Source organism: Hippocampus comes, unplaced genomic scaffold (genome assembly GCF_001891065.2).
Source record: "Hippocampus comes isolate QL1 unplaced genomic scaffold, H_comes_QL1_v1.1 scaffold22, whole genome shotgun sequence".
Classification (NCBI taxonomy): Eukaryota; Metazoa; Chordata; class Actinopteri; order Syngnathiformes; family Syngnathidae; genus Hippocampus; species Hippocampus comes.
In genome coordinates, this window is record NW_017806175.1 from 333,232 (window position 1) to 350,206 (window position 16,975).

Consider the following 16,975-nt stretch of genomic DNA (forward strand, 5'->3'; position numbering starts at 1 on the left):
GATCCTTCGATGCCTTCAAAGGGTCATGTCGCCTCCGTGGACCGCATGAAGCGTGGCGAAATTGGACTGGTTCAATAAATTTAAAAATTTTGAGTCGCAGTCGCGCTGGAAGTGACGCCATGCAGCCGAAGATTCAGCCTTCAACGGATGCAGCCTGTGAATTTAGAAACCGCCACAGAAAGGCAAAGAAGCTAACATCCTTGCACGTTTTCACCGATCAAACATGTGAAATTCAAATTCATTCAGTGTGCTGATAACAGTTGTTTGAATGTCACAAGCATGGCAGCGTTACATTCAAGAGGCCCTGCATTTGAATCACTGCTCCTGGCCTTTAATGACAGAAGAAATCGAAGGGTCCAAGGGCAACTGACATTCCTCACCTTTAATTTATTACTCATGCAAAAAAAGAATACATCAAGCAAATATGATTAGTTTTTTTTCTTCTTTCAAACGTGCAGTTGAAAGGCGGTAAGGCAAATAGTTTGATGAAGACCACTTCCCAGGATTTTTCGGGTGGTGGTGGGCCTGTATCGCTCTGGAATACGCCTCTGCAATGAGCAGATTTCACACTCGGATCTAAAACAAGCAGTGAATTCCAGCAGACCATTTGAAAGCAGTTACTTGATGATCAATAATGCAATTTTGGGAAATCAGGCATGAGCGAGCGTGCCAAAATCTAGTAATATATGATCGTGTGAGTTAAAATATCCTTTTACCTAGACCAGCAGTTGTCGTGGCCGAGTGGTTAAGGCGATGGACTAGAAATCCATTGGGGTCTCCCCGCGCAGGTTCGAATCCTGCCGACAACGTCTATTTTGAAGCAGCGATAAAGACGTCATAGTCATGAAACTATTTAAACAGGGCCAAAGGGCATTTGGCGCCATTCACAATCCACCGGGTATTTTGGTGATGGAGTCAAAGGTAATGATTGTTAAAAGATGAAACACATAGATAGACAAGTGTCGAGTTTTTGACCGGAAATGTTGAAAAATTAACTAAATATATCCATTGGTACTTTCATGTTTAAAGCAGCCATTCTCACCACTGGTGGGTCCTAAATGACACATGTAGTTATCATGCATCAATTTTAGCACAGATAGTATAGATTTTGTTGCTAGGTTTTTTTTTATCTGTGTTAAGAAAAAAATGAAAATTTTAAAATGTTGCTAGTAGTCTGAAAATTGCCCGAAAAAAATAATTGGATGGCATGTCATGTTTCTCACCCCGACCATTTCCCATCAGTACGTGCAACATTAAAATAGGTACATTCATTGCTTGGTTCTTTTGGGGAAATAAAAGTTGCTAATTTAGTCACAAAAGTTGCCAAATCCCACCGCTGCCATTTTCCCATCAGCCCGCGTTGTGCCGCACGGGCTGATGGGAAAATGTTTTTTAGTATAAATTGTCCCTTCGCCCGCTGCACGGTCTCATTCCTCCGCTTCCCTTTGGTAAGCATTGTCCTCTTACTACGAAACGTCGAAAAGGCTTTCAAATTTTCGATCTGTAAACATTTTTGTCATTGTTAATCGATCATATTCGTTCTTTTCGTCTAAAGTTGAACTATTTAATGCGGAATGGGTATCTGATGTTGGTTTAAAGTGGCACACTTTGCAAGGCCTGCACCACGTGCTATAGGCAAATGTAACAGGCTAACAGCCGCTTTTTGGTAACTCCCATCGACTTCACGTAAATATGACTTCGTTTTACTTCGTCCCATTGCTATATGATGATAAAGTGTTGGTAGGGACATCTGAATGGATGTGAAGAAACGCCAACTACCCTGACAGCGTGGGGACGCATCCGCGAGTGAAGCTACACGTTAGCCTGTTTGCTAAAGCTAACGTCTATTCTGAGTCGATTTCCTATCTGACAAGCTTTTTTTTTCCCCCTTTTACAGTTTCACGACTCCCAAGATGCGGCAAGCAACTGAATTGAAGCGTATGTGACTTTTCCTTAACACTTAAGTTTGACTTTTTAGTCAGTGATGACCTTAAAATGTAAGAGTAGTGATCAGAAGTGATTTCTGACGAACAGTTCTCTGAGACTAAAGGACAAAGAGGGCAAAAATCCTTGGTGTGGATAGCCTTGCTAAAGTCTATTTTACTTGCAGACTTTTGGAGGCCGCATCAAAGACCGGAGTCGTTAAAAATGGTCAGTACTGGCTTTTCTTTTTTTTAAGCTTCTCTAAGGTGGGCTCTGACTCAAATTACAGTGGACCCCTGCACACTCAGGAATATCAAATTGGCTCCCTTTTTCTTTCTGTGGTAACCACATATTTAAAGTTCATCAGTTTTAAGGATTTTCTCCCCAATGCGTTTCAACGGACATCATTTATATGCAAATTTTCATCACTCACAAGCCAACCCAGTCCATATATCCTGCGAGTAGTGGGGTCCTCTGTACTTTATATTAGGAGTGGGCAAATGTTTGACTCGATGACTGCAATTGAGTTTTTAAACTGAATTTGTGATGCCGGTGTGAAAATTAGCCTTGTGTATTTATACCATTTGATTTCATATTTTCTCTTTTATGATTAAAGATAATATAGCCCGCTTTTTCTCTACCCCATGTAAGACGAGAGGCATCAGTGTGCTCATCCTATATTTCATATTCATCCTACATTTTTACTTGCAGGGGATTGAACACTTAGATTTTGTTGGCAGTAGATTTTTAACAGATTTGAGAGAAAATTCATAAGTGCAGCAGCTAATGAATGTAAATGCTCCGTGGGTGAAATTAAGGAAAAGTATAAGGCTGCATGTGGACCCCAGTCTTACTTTGCCCACCCCTGCTTCAGATGCACATTAGCTATGCCGCAGAGAAGAGTTTCCTTTTGTTGCCGTGATGACATTTATTTGCTACTCTTGACAAGATGGATGACGATAAAGCCAACCCACCAAGTTGACATCTGAGGCACTGCCAAACGATTGCTTTAAAGAAAGTATGAAAAGGGATTATGTACTCAACTTTTTTTCCCCTTTCTCGTCCTGTACAGCTCCACTTGGGGTGTGATTCACCTGACTGACATCAGAGGTAAAACTTGATTAGAATTCTTGTTTTTCTTCTGGAAAGCCAGCTGTAGATGATGACTTTGAAACACATAATGGGAATCTCTCTGAAAAATAGTGAAAGATGACATTTTGTCTGATGCGGTGTTTTAGTTAGCTGCTTTCCCTGCCATCTGCTACCTGGTGCTTAGTCTTGTCATTTGATTGCAGGTGTTGTCCTGGCTTATATTCAGGTAAGATTTTAGTATTTTTTTAATGACCTTTAAAATGGCTGACTAAAATGATGAGTTCATAGTTCAACAGATACTCTGTGAAGATAACTATTCGCCCCTATCTGACATGTTGGCCTACGCAACATCTCAGGCACAAACGCAAGATGTGATTCTAATTTTTTAATTTTCCCTTATAGGTTAAAAGACAGACTGCACGGTACGTTGACTTGAATATTTTATCTACTAGATTTAGCACAATGATGACTTCATAGTTCAGCGGATAATTAGTGATGACTACTTTTCGCTCCTATCTGATGTGTGGCTTGAATACATTGTTCACATAAAATTGTAAGGGGCACTGTTAAATTTGTTCCCTTTTCTCTCATCCAGGCTTCATGAAGCTATGCTGAAAGAATGGAGCATTCACTTGCATGGTATGTTAAAAGTGTACTAAAAGGCCCCATTCAAACATGACATTGCACAGATCTTGAGTAATCGACGCATTTTAGAATAGTGGAGTTTTATAGAACTTTTTTTTTCGGAATAAAATTTCACTTGACTTTATCATTAAAGATGAGCAGAAATTATGACTCCTAATGGATGTCTATGTTCACACCAGTTTCAGAATGGTAAAATGTTAATATTAAGATATCCTTTATTTGTTCAACACTGGGGAAATTTACAGTCTACAGCAGCAAGATTGCGGGAAGAAGGAAGAAAAAAAAATGCTAATGACATTACTCTTTTTGTGTTGAAGTAAAAACGCGATTTTGGTTACCTAAGAGCAATGGTGGTTGTGAATGGGGCCGTAACCTGTTGGGCATGATGAATGTGAATCAGGTCTCTGATCCAGTTGAGGAAACTTAACACATTTCTGACCCTGATTGAGTTTCACGGTAAATTTTCTTTTTGAAGAAAAAGAAGGTTCTAATTCAATCTTCTGATGCAGATTGCTGAGGAAAGAGTTTGACTGCATTCTGCAAAAGTCATCACTTCAGGTAAGTCAAAATTTGGACTAATTTCTCATCAGCTGACCTGTGATGATAAAAATGCTGCTGACATTTAAATCGTGGAGTCATTAGCTCTAGCTGAAAGGTCAGCTTGCTAACATCTTTGGAAACGCTTGGATGTGTTTTGACTGAATCCTCTTCTCTGCCCACAGACAGGAGCTGAGCCTACCTTGCATGTAGATCCCACCATCAAATGGATGAATTGAAGGTGAGGAAGTAACAAATTGTTTATAAAAAAATACCCAGTGGAGAGGGTTTCAATGATGTCCCAACAAATGTCTGACCTGAAATAAAATGTGGATATCCGTTGCTGAGTGGCCCGGCTTTTGTACACTAAGCAAAACTACTCCTCACGTGTAATAAGCATTTCTCTCTCCCGTCTACAGCATAACTGGAAGTTGGCTGACTGAGCTCAGTAAGTTTCTTTTCAGTTCTCGTCACGAAAACAAACAGGCCCTACACATGATGAAGAGATTCTGCCAAATGAACTCTGATTATATCCAATACCGTTCCATATTTTCTGACCTTGTGGCCAGTAAACTGCTTTGTTTTTTTTAAATGTTATGCAAAGTGATGATTCATGGTTTTATTTATTCCTGTAGGAATTAAGGAGGAAGTGTGCATCTTCATCACTTCATAGACATGGGGAGGACCACAAGTGGCTTTCATTAATGATGGGGCCGTAAGGGGACACTTGAACTCATTCGAGATGAGGCGGTGCTCAAGGATACCTTGGCAAAAGCAACAAACGTACTAGAATCTTTATGCAATTTCATTTTTGTATGTGATGGCTTCTACTGAAGTTCAGTTTTATATTGTAAATGAATTTACATGTTTTGTTGTTTGAGATATAATAGAGGTTGCACCTCCTATTGCTTGGACCATGTGGCAAGTTAAACTCAAATGTTGAAAGCACAAGACTTTTTTAAGTCACCTAAGGCTCCAGACTTTTTCTAATTTCTCTTGTGATGTTTACCTTGTGGTTTGACGTTATATTAAAAGACGTTCACATTGAGTTTTGTCTTGTTTATTTTTCATATTGAGTCCGAATTGGAAATATTTTGATTTAATTCAACAAATATTCGTGCATCTTTTCACTTGACGTCAGGAAGGATGCCCACAAATGTCTGCCAGGTAAAAAAGTGAAGTACCAAGCGGTCGTGTCGCCGTATGACGTCAGTTGTGCTGTGCTTTATTGGAAAGCGTAGCTTGTATTGACGTAAAAAATAGTTGCAGGCAGGCGGGGCTTCTTCGTGGCGGCTACTTCCGGTGTGTAAATCGAGCACTGTGCGGTAGAAGTAGCCGAGCAGCGAGCTAGCGGAGCTACATTCTCGTTGGAGGCAATCTAGTAGCGGCGCTTGACCGACCTCTTCACTCATGTTTGCCCGCTTTGTGCCTCTCCTGCCGCTTCTTGTGCTGGCCGCTCCCGCACACGCTCACTTCTTCCAGCTGGATACGCTGTCCAACACGTCCTTGTACTATTTTAACTACATTTACTGCAACATTTGGGAGGGCGAGTGTCAGCCTCACCAGGATGATGCGACGCAGCAAGGTAGGACGGGAAGCAGACAACGACCATGGTTTTTGTTCCGTAATGACTTGACATTTTGCATGGGCAGTTCCTACCAGGGACTTTTGGGCCGGTTTCCCCCAGGATTACACGGAACTGCTATACCGCTGGTACTGCAACCTGGGTCAGTGCTGCGAGTCTGGAGACTGCAGGGTGACCAACAACATCACTGGTAGTGCATTACAATTGTCAAACTCCTTGATTTAAAGGTGTCATTGTTAGTGGCCAGATGCAATATATTTTTTTCCTTTCAAGCACCATTTATGATCCTGAGATCCTCGGTTTACGACAGTTTTTAGCGGCGAAACGTCCGCCGGTAAAAGATGACAAGCTCAATGACCGTAAATTGTTCTATGGTGTTGCAAATCTTTCGGCACCCCCCAAAAAACGTTCAAGTAGGATATGGGAAATGCCACGCTGTTTTTACTTTAACACACCATAATAGCATGAAGTAAAATGTAAAGAAACATTCTCACCGTTCATTCATGACGAGGCATTTTGGTGTTTGTGACTTGGCCTTGACACAGTTCGGTGCAGTCGAGTGGTGCAACGATTAAACAACGGATTGTCAAATTGGTAATTTTTAAAATTGATTAAGCGTGTTGAGACCTTGTTTTCACTGTACAAATTATTTAAATATATTTAACCTAAGATATTTGTAAGTATATATATATTTTGTTTAGGGATATTTGATATATTTAAGAATTCCATACTTGAAATGCATTTAACACATCTCAAATTTTCAATAGTTTATTCAAATGGAGAATATTAAGTCAGGTTGTGCACATGTTTCTATGTTCAGGAGTTGAGTCCTTATTTTCGTTTTTAACGATGAATTAAGGACCAGATGAAGGAGTTCAAATTAAGTCATGTCCCTTTTTGTAGGTTTGGCTCACGATCTCCAGAACAAGTTGCATGGGCAGCACCTGGCCCAGCCTGTGGTTCTGAAAGCAATCCAGGGCTTCATCAACCACCCGGAGTCCAACAAGCCCCTCACGCTCTCCTTCCATGGCTGGTCGGGCACTGGGAAGAACTTTGTGGCCCGGATGGTTGCTGATAATCTTTATCGTGACGGGGTGAAGAGCGAGTGTGTCCGTCTGTTCATCGCCCCGTTTCACTTTCACCACGCCAGGATGGTGGACACGTACAAGGTGAGACGCAAGAGGTGAGGGCTCGCCGCCAAGAACATATTGGGCCAGTTCGAGCTTTTATCTAAGTTCAATGACAACACTATGAACGGGAATCATCAAAATCAAACACTGTTTTGTTTTTTTATGGGGGGGGGGCTGGCTTCAGCCCAGCTGGGCCACAACTGCCGTGATTGGCGTCCAGTGTGCACAAATGTTACACAATCTCTGTGTTACATTTCAGAATGATACTGGGTCACTATTACTACACAGGAGAAGTGGAAAGTCCAAATTCAGATGAGCATTTTTATTGAACTCTCACTCATAAAGATCATTCTGAGTTTCAGATTCTGTAGTTTTTGATCAAATTGAAGCTTTGACTGACTTCAACCATCACGTGGAACAGTGAACTTGATACCTGGGAAAAAAAATTGTTGATCAAAGTACTCCCAAAAGTCATTCAACCCCTACTTTCTAGGGTCAGCTGAGAGACGCCATCCGGGACACCGTCCTCCGATGTTCCCAGACTCTGTTCATCTTCGATGAGGCCGAGAAACTGCACCCGGGCCTCATCGACGCCATCAAACCATACATGGCCCACTATGACAACGTGGACGGGGTCAACTACCGAAAGGCCATCTTCCTTTTCCTCAGGTTGGATTGCCCTCCAGGTTCAGCGTTTCAAGAATGGCATTCCGTAGAGCAGCAATGGGCAAAGCTTGGCATATTGTATTGAATCCTGTAATGTGTACAGTATTGCATTAATTTAGATGATTTGGGGTTAATTAATATGTCATCCAAATCTGCACAAAATTGAGTTATATTATGAAAATATTTCTATTTCTTCATGTTATTAACACTGCAAATCAACCAACATGACTCCTTGATGGACATATTTATCGCTTAAGATGAACCCAATAGAAACGTTTTTCACATTGGAAGTGATGAACAGAAATATAATCTGTTCATAAAGTCTTAATTAAGTGTACACGCAATGTATTAAGTAGCATCTTGGTAGCCGTAATTGCGCAAGGCATTTTTAACTTCCTGTCACAATATCAATAACATAAGACAAAAGATTTTTTTTTCCTTTGTCCGATGTCAAGACTGGAATGAATCTCGAAATGCTAACCCAAGCTTTCGCCCGTGTATGTGTAGTAATATCGGAGGAGCTGCGATCAACGATGTCGCATTGGACTTTTGGCACTCTGGTCAAAACCGAGAAGACATCGGGATGGAGGATTTGGAACACCGACTACGAACTGAAACAATGGAAGCTCAAGGTATGTAGAAGTCCTGCTGCTCAGAGACTTTTTACTATATAAAGCTCATTTTGTCATCTGTGTTCAGTAACGAAATTGGCCTCAGTCAACAGTGTTTCCTAACCTTTCTTGAGCAAGGCATACCGTTTGAACCACAAAGGGGAATCGGATAATTTCCCAAGGCGTAAAAAATGTCATCATTTGACAATTCGCTATGCTTGCAGCTTTTTTTGTTGTTGTTGTTGAATTAATTTTATGGACTTTATTCCTTTCTGCTTCCAGGCGGTTTTTCCAAGAGCGAGCTGATGTCCGGTCACCTGATCGACTTCTTCGTGCCGTTCCTACCACTGGAGTACCGTCACATCAAGCTGTGCGCGAAAGACGCCTTCGCCGCGCGAGGCCTGGAGACCGACGAGGCCACGCTGGATGAGGTGGCCAAGGCCATGCTCTACATTCCCAAGGAGGAGAGACTGTTCTCGGCCCAGGGATGCAAGTCCATCCCTCAGCGGATCAACTTCTTTCTTCCTTAGAAGAAATGAGAGAAAGAGAGAGACACGTCTGGAGTAGATGTGCAGTGCGCACCCTTACGGGTGCGAAACACGCAATTACAGGTTCCTCGTGCACGGTTACCTAGAGCACTTCCTGTATGAGCGGGATGAACAAAGGGCCGTCGCATCAGTCGTGCGGGAGTGAAGGAGTGCGCGGCTCTTTGTTACAGATGCTCGCTTGACACGAACACCACACGGTTGACAACAGTGGGGGAAATCATTATCAAAGGTTTGCTTACGAAGAAAAAAAAAGTCTATTCACATAGAAGGCGGTAAAAGTTGTCATGTTGCAATTGAATGGAAAGGCAAGTAACCAGTCACCAGTTTTTGAAGACCCACATGATGTTGCGTACAATTATTATATGCACACTGAATCTACCAAATGAAATAATTGACACTCCTTTCACCGTGAAAAAAATCCCCATTTTGAATCCGCCTTATTTTTGTTCTTTTGTAAACAGCAGAATGAAGAAAGGTTTAACAATGCAACCATTTCCATCTCTTGACTGAAACTTGGTTGATCTCATCTAAAATGGCAATCGCTACCATCTACTGGTGGTTGTGCATCAGTAAAGCCGTTTTTTTTTTTTCCCCAAGCTTGAAATTTACATTGGAGCACCATTAGACTTGTATAAAGAAAGACCGGTAAAAATTGATGAAACTCCTTAACTGCGCTAAAGCAAATGTTGAAGGGGTAAACTCTGAAAGGTAATTCAATTTTTATTTATTTTTTTACAGTAACAATACACACTACCTGCTCGGATTAATTTGGCACAATGAATATAGGTGATGCTTAACACAGGAGATTATTTTCTTTGTAAGGGATCAAGTAATTATTTCCCCTACTGTACAGACTGTGGAAAAAGTATGGGGACACTTTTTTTAATGCTCTTTTTCCACTTTCCTCGTTGTGACATTGTATCAGAAAATAGCTTCACAAAACCAATTTCAGCTCGGTGGGAGTCTGGGTATGTTGATTTATTTTCGTTTGAGTCACTAGTATTCAATGAGAGTTTTTTGCACAGTACAATGTTTAACCACCCTCCACTTATCTTTATATTGCATTCTGTTATCTTTATGCGGTCAGGTTTAAAGCGTTACTACTGTATGTTTGACTTTCTTTGTCAACTTATGTGTCGTACGTATTGTGGTTGGTAATGTTAAAGGGCAATATGAAGTGTAATATTGAAAAGCAATTCATGTACTGTAATACATTGTATCAAAATATGTTTTCATGATTACTTAAAAGTACTTTTTAATTACTAAGGTAAGAGAAATTCTACCATGTGTTTTGTTTTGATGTATTTATAAGTGCTGAATATGTCAACTTTAGGTCATAGGTTTTATTGTCATGTGATTTTGCTATTGGAATGTTTAAATTTCACATCTCGGTATGAATATGAAAAGAAAACCTCCCATTGTTTCTGTTATGCCCCAAACCCAAATGAAGAAATAATAAATGCTCAGTGCTTTGTCCTCATAATTAAATGTGAGAATTGTGGTCACTTACACACTTGAGATTTTGAGATCCTGGGAGGTGTGTTAACTTTTACACCGAGTAGGTTTATTATGCAATATAGTGTTAGTAAATATGAATGCACTTACAAGTGGATGCTCAAAAAAATTGAAATACTAAATATCTATGTCTTCAATCAAGTCTACCGTTGACAAAGGTATTTCCCAGGAAATTTTAGATGTCAATCAACGTCAACCCTTTTAGAGACTGATTTTGTTTTTTGTGATTTGGCACCTGCCTACAAAACTACCAATATCTGCTTTAATAGCCATGAAAGTCAGTCAACCCCACTGAAAATGTTTGAGGTGTTATCAAGAGAAAGGTAGAGGGACAGAAAACAGATGATCTGAAGGCCAATATCAAAGCAATTTAGGCGACAAATGATACTGAATGAGATCCAACAAAGTACTGAGGTCATTTTACTTTGAAACACTTTAGAGAACGCACCCTGTATTTCGTGTGGGGCCAGATTCAGTGACATAAGAAACACTTGATAAACAGAACAGTAATGACGATTTCGTCGTCATTTAACGTTGATACAGTATTCTAATTGTGACTTAATGGTGAGCATCAAACGCATCACTCTTCGCCATGAATGTATCACAAACGCATCACTCTTCCTTTGGGTGTGTATCAAGCGAACGCGTGGTCTTCGTCCATTGGCTAAACTTTACTCATCAGCGTATTCACTGTTTTGATTGGCCGAGAGGACTCTGACTTCCTGGCCAAGCTCCGGCGCCGACAGCCAATCAGATTGAGACATCTGTTTCCAGCCGAGAGGCGAGATCCTACTTGATTCCAGTGAAACGGCGCGGCACCGACGGACTCTTGGGCACTGCCGAACGGCATCGAACAAGAGCAAAAATTTGATATCAATAATTCGTGTTAGTTTTAGAGTTCGTTTGACGGAGTGGTTCTCCTCACGATGACTGCCTTGTCGCTGCTATTTTTGGCCATGTCGGCCGCCTATGTCCTGGCCGAGTCCACTGTCTATTTCCGAGAGCAATTTGAAGACGGGGGTGAGCTGATTTTCCGATAAATCTAACTGCATTGATCTATTAATTATGTGCTATTCGTCTTCGTTGTATGCAAGTTGACCATAGTGTGTTCATAAGGTTTTATCAGTGCATGGCCATATGGGACCTCCATTAGCCTACCATACGCTAATTTTGTATAGTTTTAATTTTGTGACTTTTTTGGCCTCATATTCTAAAAGAATCGTCCTGTTTTGCTTAATTTTGCATACGTTTTGTGTGTGTCAAGACACAAATTTATTTGACAACCACCCTCCCCCCACGTATGGTCAAATCACAGTGCGTTTCCCCTCCCCCTCCTTTACTTCCCTACCCTGGTCATTGGCTGTGCCACCCCCCAACCTTAAAATAAATCTATATCTATATACATACACATACCTCTCCCAAGTACCAGCATCATGGACAACATTTAAATGCATTGACTGTCTATTAAGTGTTTAGTATACGTATTAGGATTGTTGTAAGCCACTGTGACAGTATGCTCAGAACAGTAACGCTTCCCCTGAATATATGAAAAAAATATATACTAAACAAAATGAATTGATTTAAATGTATTGCACATAAAAGTGGCATGAAATTGAACTGTACCTGAATAGTTTTAAAAAAATCCAACAATTAAATGCAATTTTACTTTCAGTTAAATACAACTGACTGGAGGTCTTGACAGAATGTGTCCCATCTCAAAAAAATGTGAACTGTGTGTGTGGGTGTAGATGCCTGGAAGAGTCGCTGGGAGGAGTCCAAGCATAAAACAGACTATGGCAAGTTTGTCCTGACAGCAGGCAAATTCTATGGGGATGCAGAGAAGGACAAAGGTGAGTGGATTGCTCATGTCAATTTAGGGCTTGGGTGATGAATGGATGTTCGATACTATTTTTTTTCAGTCCGATACAGGTATGACTACTTAACAAATGAGCCAAACAATGTCACAGTACATTAAAAAAAAAAAGTGCTTGCTGAGAACTCTTACTTCTTTTTCTATGTAGATTCTCAGTCATCCACTCTTGTTTAGTGATTTGTCTTGTTTTCCAAAAACGACTTAGCATACAATATGCAAGGCCGTTTGACACGATCTGATGAAAACAGGTTTGCAGACAAGCCAGGACGCCCGCTTCTACGCGCTATCGTCCCGCTTCGACGACTTCAGCAACAAAGGCCAGCCCCTCGTCGTCCAGTTCACCGTCAAGCACGAGCAGAGCATCGACTGCGGCGGCGGCTACGTCAAAGTGTTTCCTTCAGACCTCAAGCAGGAGGACATGCACGGGGACTCGGTCTACAATCTCATGTTTGGTACGATGGGTTCATCAGGGTCTTCCTGAGGTTGGGTGCCTCACAGATGAGTGCGTTGAATTTCAGACTTCTGTGTGTAGGTCCTGATATTTGCGGACCCGGCACAAAGAAAGTTCACGTCATCTTCAACTACAAGGGCAAGAACCATTTGGTTAACAAAGACATCCGATGCAAGGTGAGTCATCGACTGGTTGTGTAACACTTTGGTCTTTCTCTAATTCTTGCGAAATTAGCAACTACAAACATCTGCAACACATTTCATTTGTAAAACTATTACAATTGCATCAATATGTCTAAAACTGATGATTAGATCTACATTGTATAGTGTTGAAGTTCTAAATTCCGCTGTAGTATGGACTTGAAATGTTCTTGTTTCCATTATTGTCAACAAACTCAAATTCAAGGCTTTATTTGCATGTGTTCCTTCCCTTGCTGCCAAAATGCAAACTTCTCAAGTGGACTTTGAGATCGGCGACTCTTGAAGTATTCCACGCCACTCCAAGGCACTTGCTTTTATAATACCTTTTGTATATACATATATAATAGATGTTTATAATAGAATACTTTTAAGATACTCATGATTGATTTCAGCTGTAACCTTTAGCACTGATTTGTTTGTTCATGATCCAAAGCAAAACTCATTTTTATTTTATGAAAATGTTTTTTCACTTTTAGCTTTCGTTATCGTGTTTGCTTTTCTTTAACTGTAATAACCTAGGACAGACATCTCATGTAAAAGTAAGAAATGTGTAAAACATGCACGCGCACACACACACACACACACACACACACACGGACTATCTCCAACATCATTTCAGGTGATAAAATTCTAAGTGGGATAGTGAATATCATCTAAGCCTAAAAAAACGTGCCACAAAGAACCTGCCACACAAGAAAATGTACAATTATTGATTATTAAAAATAAGATGCCCAAAATTGAGCATTTAAATAAAATGTTAACCGACCACTTAAATACTTAATGCTGTAGCTCATCAAAGGTGCCTGAAACAAGGGGATAGAAATGGCATAAAAAAAAAGCTTATGAATTGGAATAATTAGGACTTAAAGCCAATGTACAAATGCTTAAGTTTAAAAAAGTAAATCAACTACCTCCATCCAAACATTGACCATATGTTGTTCCTTAACACTGTTCTAAAAGATGAAATAAAAATGACTACCACAGGTTTGGTTGCCTGTTCATTACTCTTGAGGGCCCCCTACTGGTTGTTTATTTCACTCTGCCTTGATGAGCTTGCGACCAGTCCAGGGTGGACCCTGCCCACGGTCCGCTGAGATTGGCTCACCCACGATCCCAATGAGGCCGAGGGCTTTAGAAAAGCGATGAATTGAAGAGAAAGGTCCATTTGTTGTAGTTGTCTATTAGTGGCTCCATGTTCCCTTCAATGCCATTGTATACTTTATCTCACATTGATCTTTTTCTGCCCTTCAGGATGACGAGTTTACCCACTTGTACACCCTGATTGTCAACCCCGACAACACGTACGAGGTGAAGATCGACAACAAAAAGGTGGAGTCCGGCACTTTGGAAGATGACTGGGACTTCCTGCCCCCAAAGAAGATTAAGGACCCCGAAGCCAAGAAACCAGAGGACTGGGACGACCGGGAGAAGATTCCTGACCCTGACGATACCAAGCCAGAGGCAAGTGCAGGCTTGCCACTTGGATGAGCTCCGGGATGAATTTAACTGATGTCAGAATCTATTTGACAGGACTGGGACAAGGCCGAGAACATTCCCGACCCCGATGCCAAGAAGCCGGATGACTGGGACGATGAGATGGATGGAGAGTGGGAGCCCCCTATGATTACTAACCCTGAATATAAGGTACATGAATCGCAGCTGTTATTAGGGCTGAAACGATCATTCACTGACTCCCACATCGCTCACCAGCTCAGGCACTGCCTTTTAAAGCCACACCCACTAAAAGTCCCAAATGTGATCGTAAGGAGCATGAGGATGGTAAATCCAAGTGGGCAACAAGGGTACCTCTGCCTCACAGGCACGCTTTGTTTGATCATGCCAAATACATCTTTAGGGTAATCGGTAGAATAACAATTTTTAAAATAATCGATAGCTGCAGCCCTCCAAGTGCCAATGCAGCAAGAGGAGAAAATTGTTTTTTGTGTGGTGAATTAAACAGCGTGTGCTGTTTTAAACAGGGTGAGTGGAAGCCCAAAGAGATCAGCAACCCCGCCTACAAGGGAAAGTGGATCCATCCCGAAATCGACAACCCGGAGTACACCGCCGATTCTGAGATCTACAAATACGACAGCATTGGCGTGATTGGACTGGACCTGTGGCAGGTAATGCACCATGCATAGCTGTCGACTATGACACTTGACAATTTCATTTGAAATCTGACTTTTTAAAAAATATGTAGTTTTTATTTTGTGGCAAAGACGTGAACTTTTATTGGGGAAAAAATTAAGTATGATACATCATTGAAACAAATCACTTAAGTTTATCGTCAGGCACGTCAATGTTTTGACAAAATTAAAAAGGACATGGGGAGTCATGCTAGGAGGCGAATGAAATGTATAAACAATTAGTAAATATGAATTACACTCTTAGTCACTACCGATAAGTATTGAATTGGTAAACAATATTCATATTTTTTTAATAGAAAGGTGCAATATTTTTGTGTAGATGCCTACATCATTTGTTTGGTTGGTTCTCTCAGCAACCAGTTGGCTCAATAATAACTCTAAAAAGTTGAGAATGTAAACTGCAGCCGAGGTGTCTGAAAATTATTTTAGTATGCAATAAAAAAAAAAATTAAAACAAAAACCCATGCCAGATGAAAAGAATGACCAATCCTTTTTTTTTATTATTATTAATTGTAAGTTTATTACATCTGATACGAACATTTAGAAACTGAACAAATTCTCACCTGTACAAGCTTCTTTATTCTTGCACAAATAGGGATAAGGAGAAATCATGATGTGTATAAATGTTAGAATAAAACACTAAAATCTTGATTACAATTTTTTAAAGTGATGATGGTGATGCTTACTGCTTTGAATAATATCGGTAATCATTAACATTGCGTTTGTATGTTGTAGGTCAAGTCCGGCACCATCTTTGACAATTTCCTGATCACCAATGACCCAAAACTCGCTGAGGATGTTGGTGATGACACATGGGGCAAAACCAAGGTATCTAAAAAATGTTTGCCCTTTATCGTCCCTGCTCCCTCCCCCTTTCCGCCCCCAATAGTATTTATTTATTTTACATTCCCAACCAGGAGGCCGAAAAGAAGATGAAGGATAGTCAAGACGAGGAGGAGCGAAAGCTGCGCGAGGAAGAGGACAAGCAAAGGAGAGATGAGGCAAAGGATGATGACGAAGAGGAAGAAAAAGATGATGATGAGGAGGAGGAAGATGGCGAGGAAGAAAATGAAGAAGAGGAGGAGGAGGAGGAAGAAGACGATACTGAGTCCCCCATGAAGGATGAGTTGTAAAGAGTTGAAAAGCAAGGAGCAGCTTCAAGAGCAGACTGTCAAACCACAGGAGACGACTCACCCAGTGGGAGGAGTTTTGTTTTGTTTACAAAGACCGAGAGGGTTAAAACTATCATTATTATTACTATACCATAATAACAATGACAATTATAAACTGTGATGATTATAATAGAAACATGATTAGAAATGAAGATGTCGCAGTGAATGTCCAGACTAGAAAACCACATTTTAATTTTTTAAAATTTTTATTTGCAGTTTATACAAAACAAATGTGTATGTTAAGGACTAGACTGATTTTGCCAAAATCTGGGTTGTTGGTGACACATGACAAATCTAGTTTTTGTAAAAAAAAAAAAAGTTTGTGTTACCTCATGTGTTTTGTTTGTCTCGTGATGCTGTCTTTATTTTAATTGTTTTTGTCAATCCCAAATTTCAAGCGCTTGCTCAAAGGTTCATCGCATCAAATAAGGGAAGATACGACCTTAAAAGTCTGATGTAGTTCCAGTTGGGATGTTAATCTTGTGAGGAAATCCCTTGCATACGTTTGCACTGTACAGTTATGACCACATTTCCACATTTGTGCACATAAGACTAGTTTCTGAATAGTTTTCTGAAGCACTCCAGCATCAGGAAAGCTTCTGTTCATGTTAGGTTTAGTCATTGTTTGGTGTATGCAGTCAACTCTCCTCATCCCGGATGCACACTGCAGCCGAGCGCTGATCCTTTTGTAAAAGACATTTTGTACTAATACTGCTGGTAATTTAAGTGAGGGGATTTGTCGTTTGAGTCCAAATGAAAAAATATGTTCTGTCCAATAAAAACAACCACAGGAAATGACCTTGAGTCCTCATATATATTTTTTGCTTATTGAAACTCATTTATACCTTTGCAAATATTCTGGAAATCCCATGGGAAAAAC

General features: G+C 40.5%; 2 protein-coding genes, 1 long non-coding RNA gene and 1 other non-coding gene across 8 annotated transcripts; all 4 read left to right on the forward strand.

The window, feature by feature from the left end:
- Positions 1 to 727: 727 nt before the first annotated feature.
- Positions 728 to 809, forward strand: trnas-aga (transfer RNA serine (anticodon AGA)). The gene has a single exon. It is a non-coding gene; the product is annotated as a tRNA-Ser (tRNA).
- Positions 810 to 1,399: 590 nt separating this feature from the next.
- LOC109532021 (uncharacterized) lies at positions 1,400 to 4,980 on the forward strand. Of its 5 annotated transcripts, XR_002171297.1 has the most exons (11): positions 1,400 to 1,448; positions 1,898 to 1,938; positions 2,111 to 2,151; positions 2,996 to 3,033; positions 3,219 to 3,241; positions 3,418 to 3,437; positions 3,611 to 3,654; positions 4,170 to 4,218; positions 4,387 to 4,438; positions 4,617 to 4,645; positions 4,833 to 4,980. It is a non-coding gene; the product is annotated as an uncharacterized LOC109532021 (long non-coding RNA). The 5 variants fall into 5 exon arrangements; XR_002171296.1 differs by lacking the exon at positions 1,400 to 1,448 and having other exon boundaries at positions 1,456 to 1,938; positions 3,162 to 3,241; XR_002171293.1 differs by lacking the exon at positions 1,400 to 1,448 and having other exon boundaries at positions 1,460 to 1,938.
- A 499-nt stretch (positions 4,981 to 5,479) lies between these two features.
- On the forward strand, positions 5,480 to 10,220 carry tor3a (torsin family 3, member A). The gene is made up of 6 exons (XM_019896597.1): positions 5,480 to 5,782; positions 5,850 to 5,972; positions 6,686 to 6,951; positions 7,406 to 7,581; positions 8,086 to 8,210; positions 8,472 to 10,220. The coding sequence occupies exons 1-6, from the start codon at positions 5,608 to 5,610 to the stop codon at positions 8,717 to 8,719; spliced, it is 1,113 nt and encodes a 370-aa protein (XP_019752156.1). The 5' UTR covers positions 5,480 to 5,607; the 3' UTR covers positions 8,720 to 10,220.
- Positions 10,221 to 11,014: 794 nt separating this feature from the next.
- LOC109532019 (calreticulin-like) lies at positions 11,015 to 16,891 on the forward strand. The gene is made up of 9 exons (XM_019896596.1): positions 11,015 to 11,272; positions 12,001 to 12,102; positions 12,374 to 12,577; positions 12,658 to 12,752; positions 14,028 to 14,237; positions 14,307 to 14,420; positions 14,756 to 14,899; positions 15,659 to 15,751; positions 15,841 to 16,891. Exons 1-9 carry the CDS (start codon positions 11,179 to 11,181, stop codon positions 16,054 to 16,056), a joined length of 1,272 nt encoding a protein of 423 aa, XP_019752155.1. The 5' UTR covers positions 11,015 to 11,178; the 3' UTR covers positions 16,057 to 16,891.
- Positions 16,892 to 16,975: the final 84 nt, after the last annotated feature.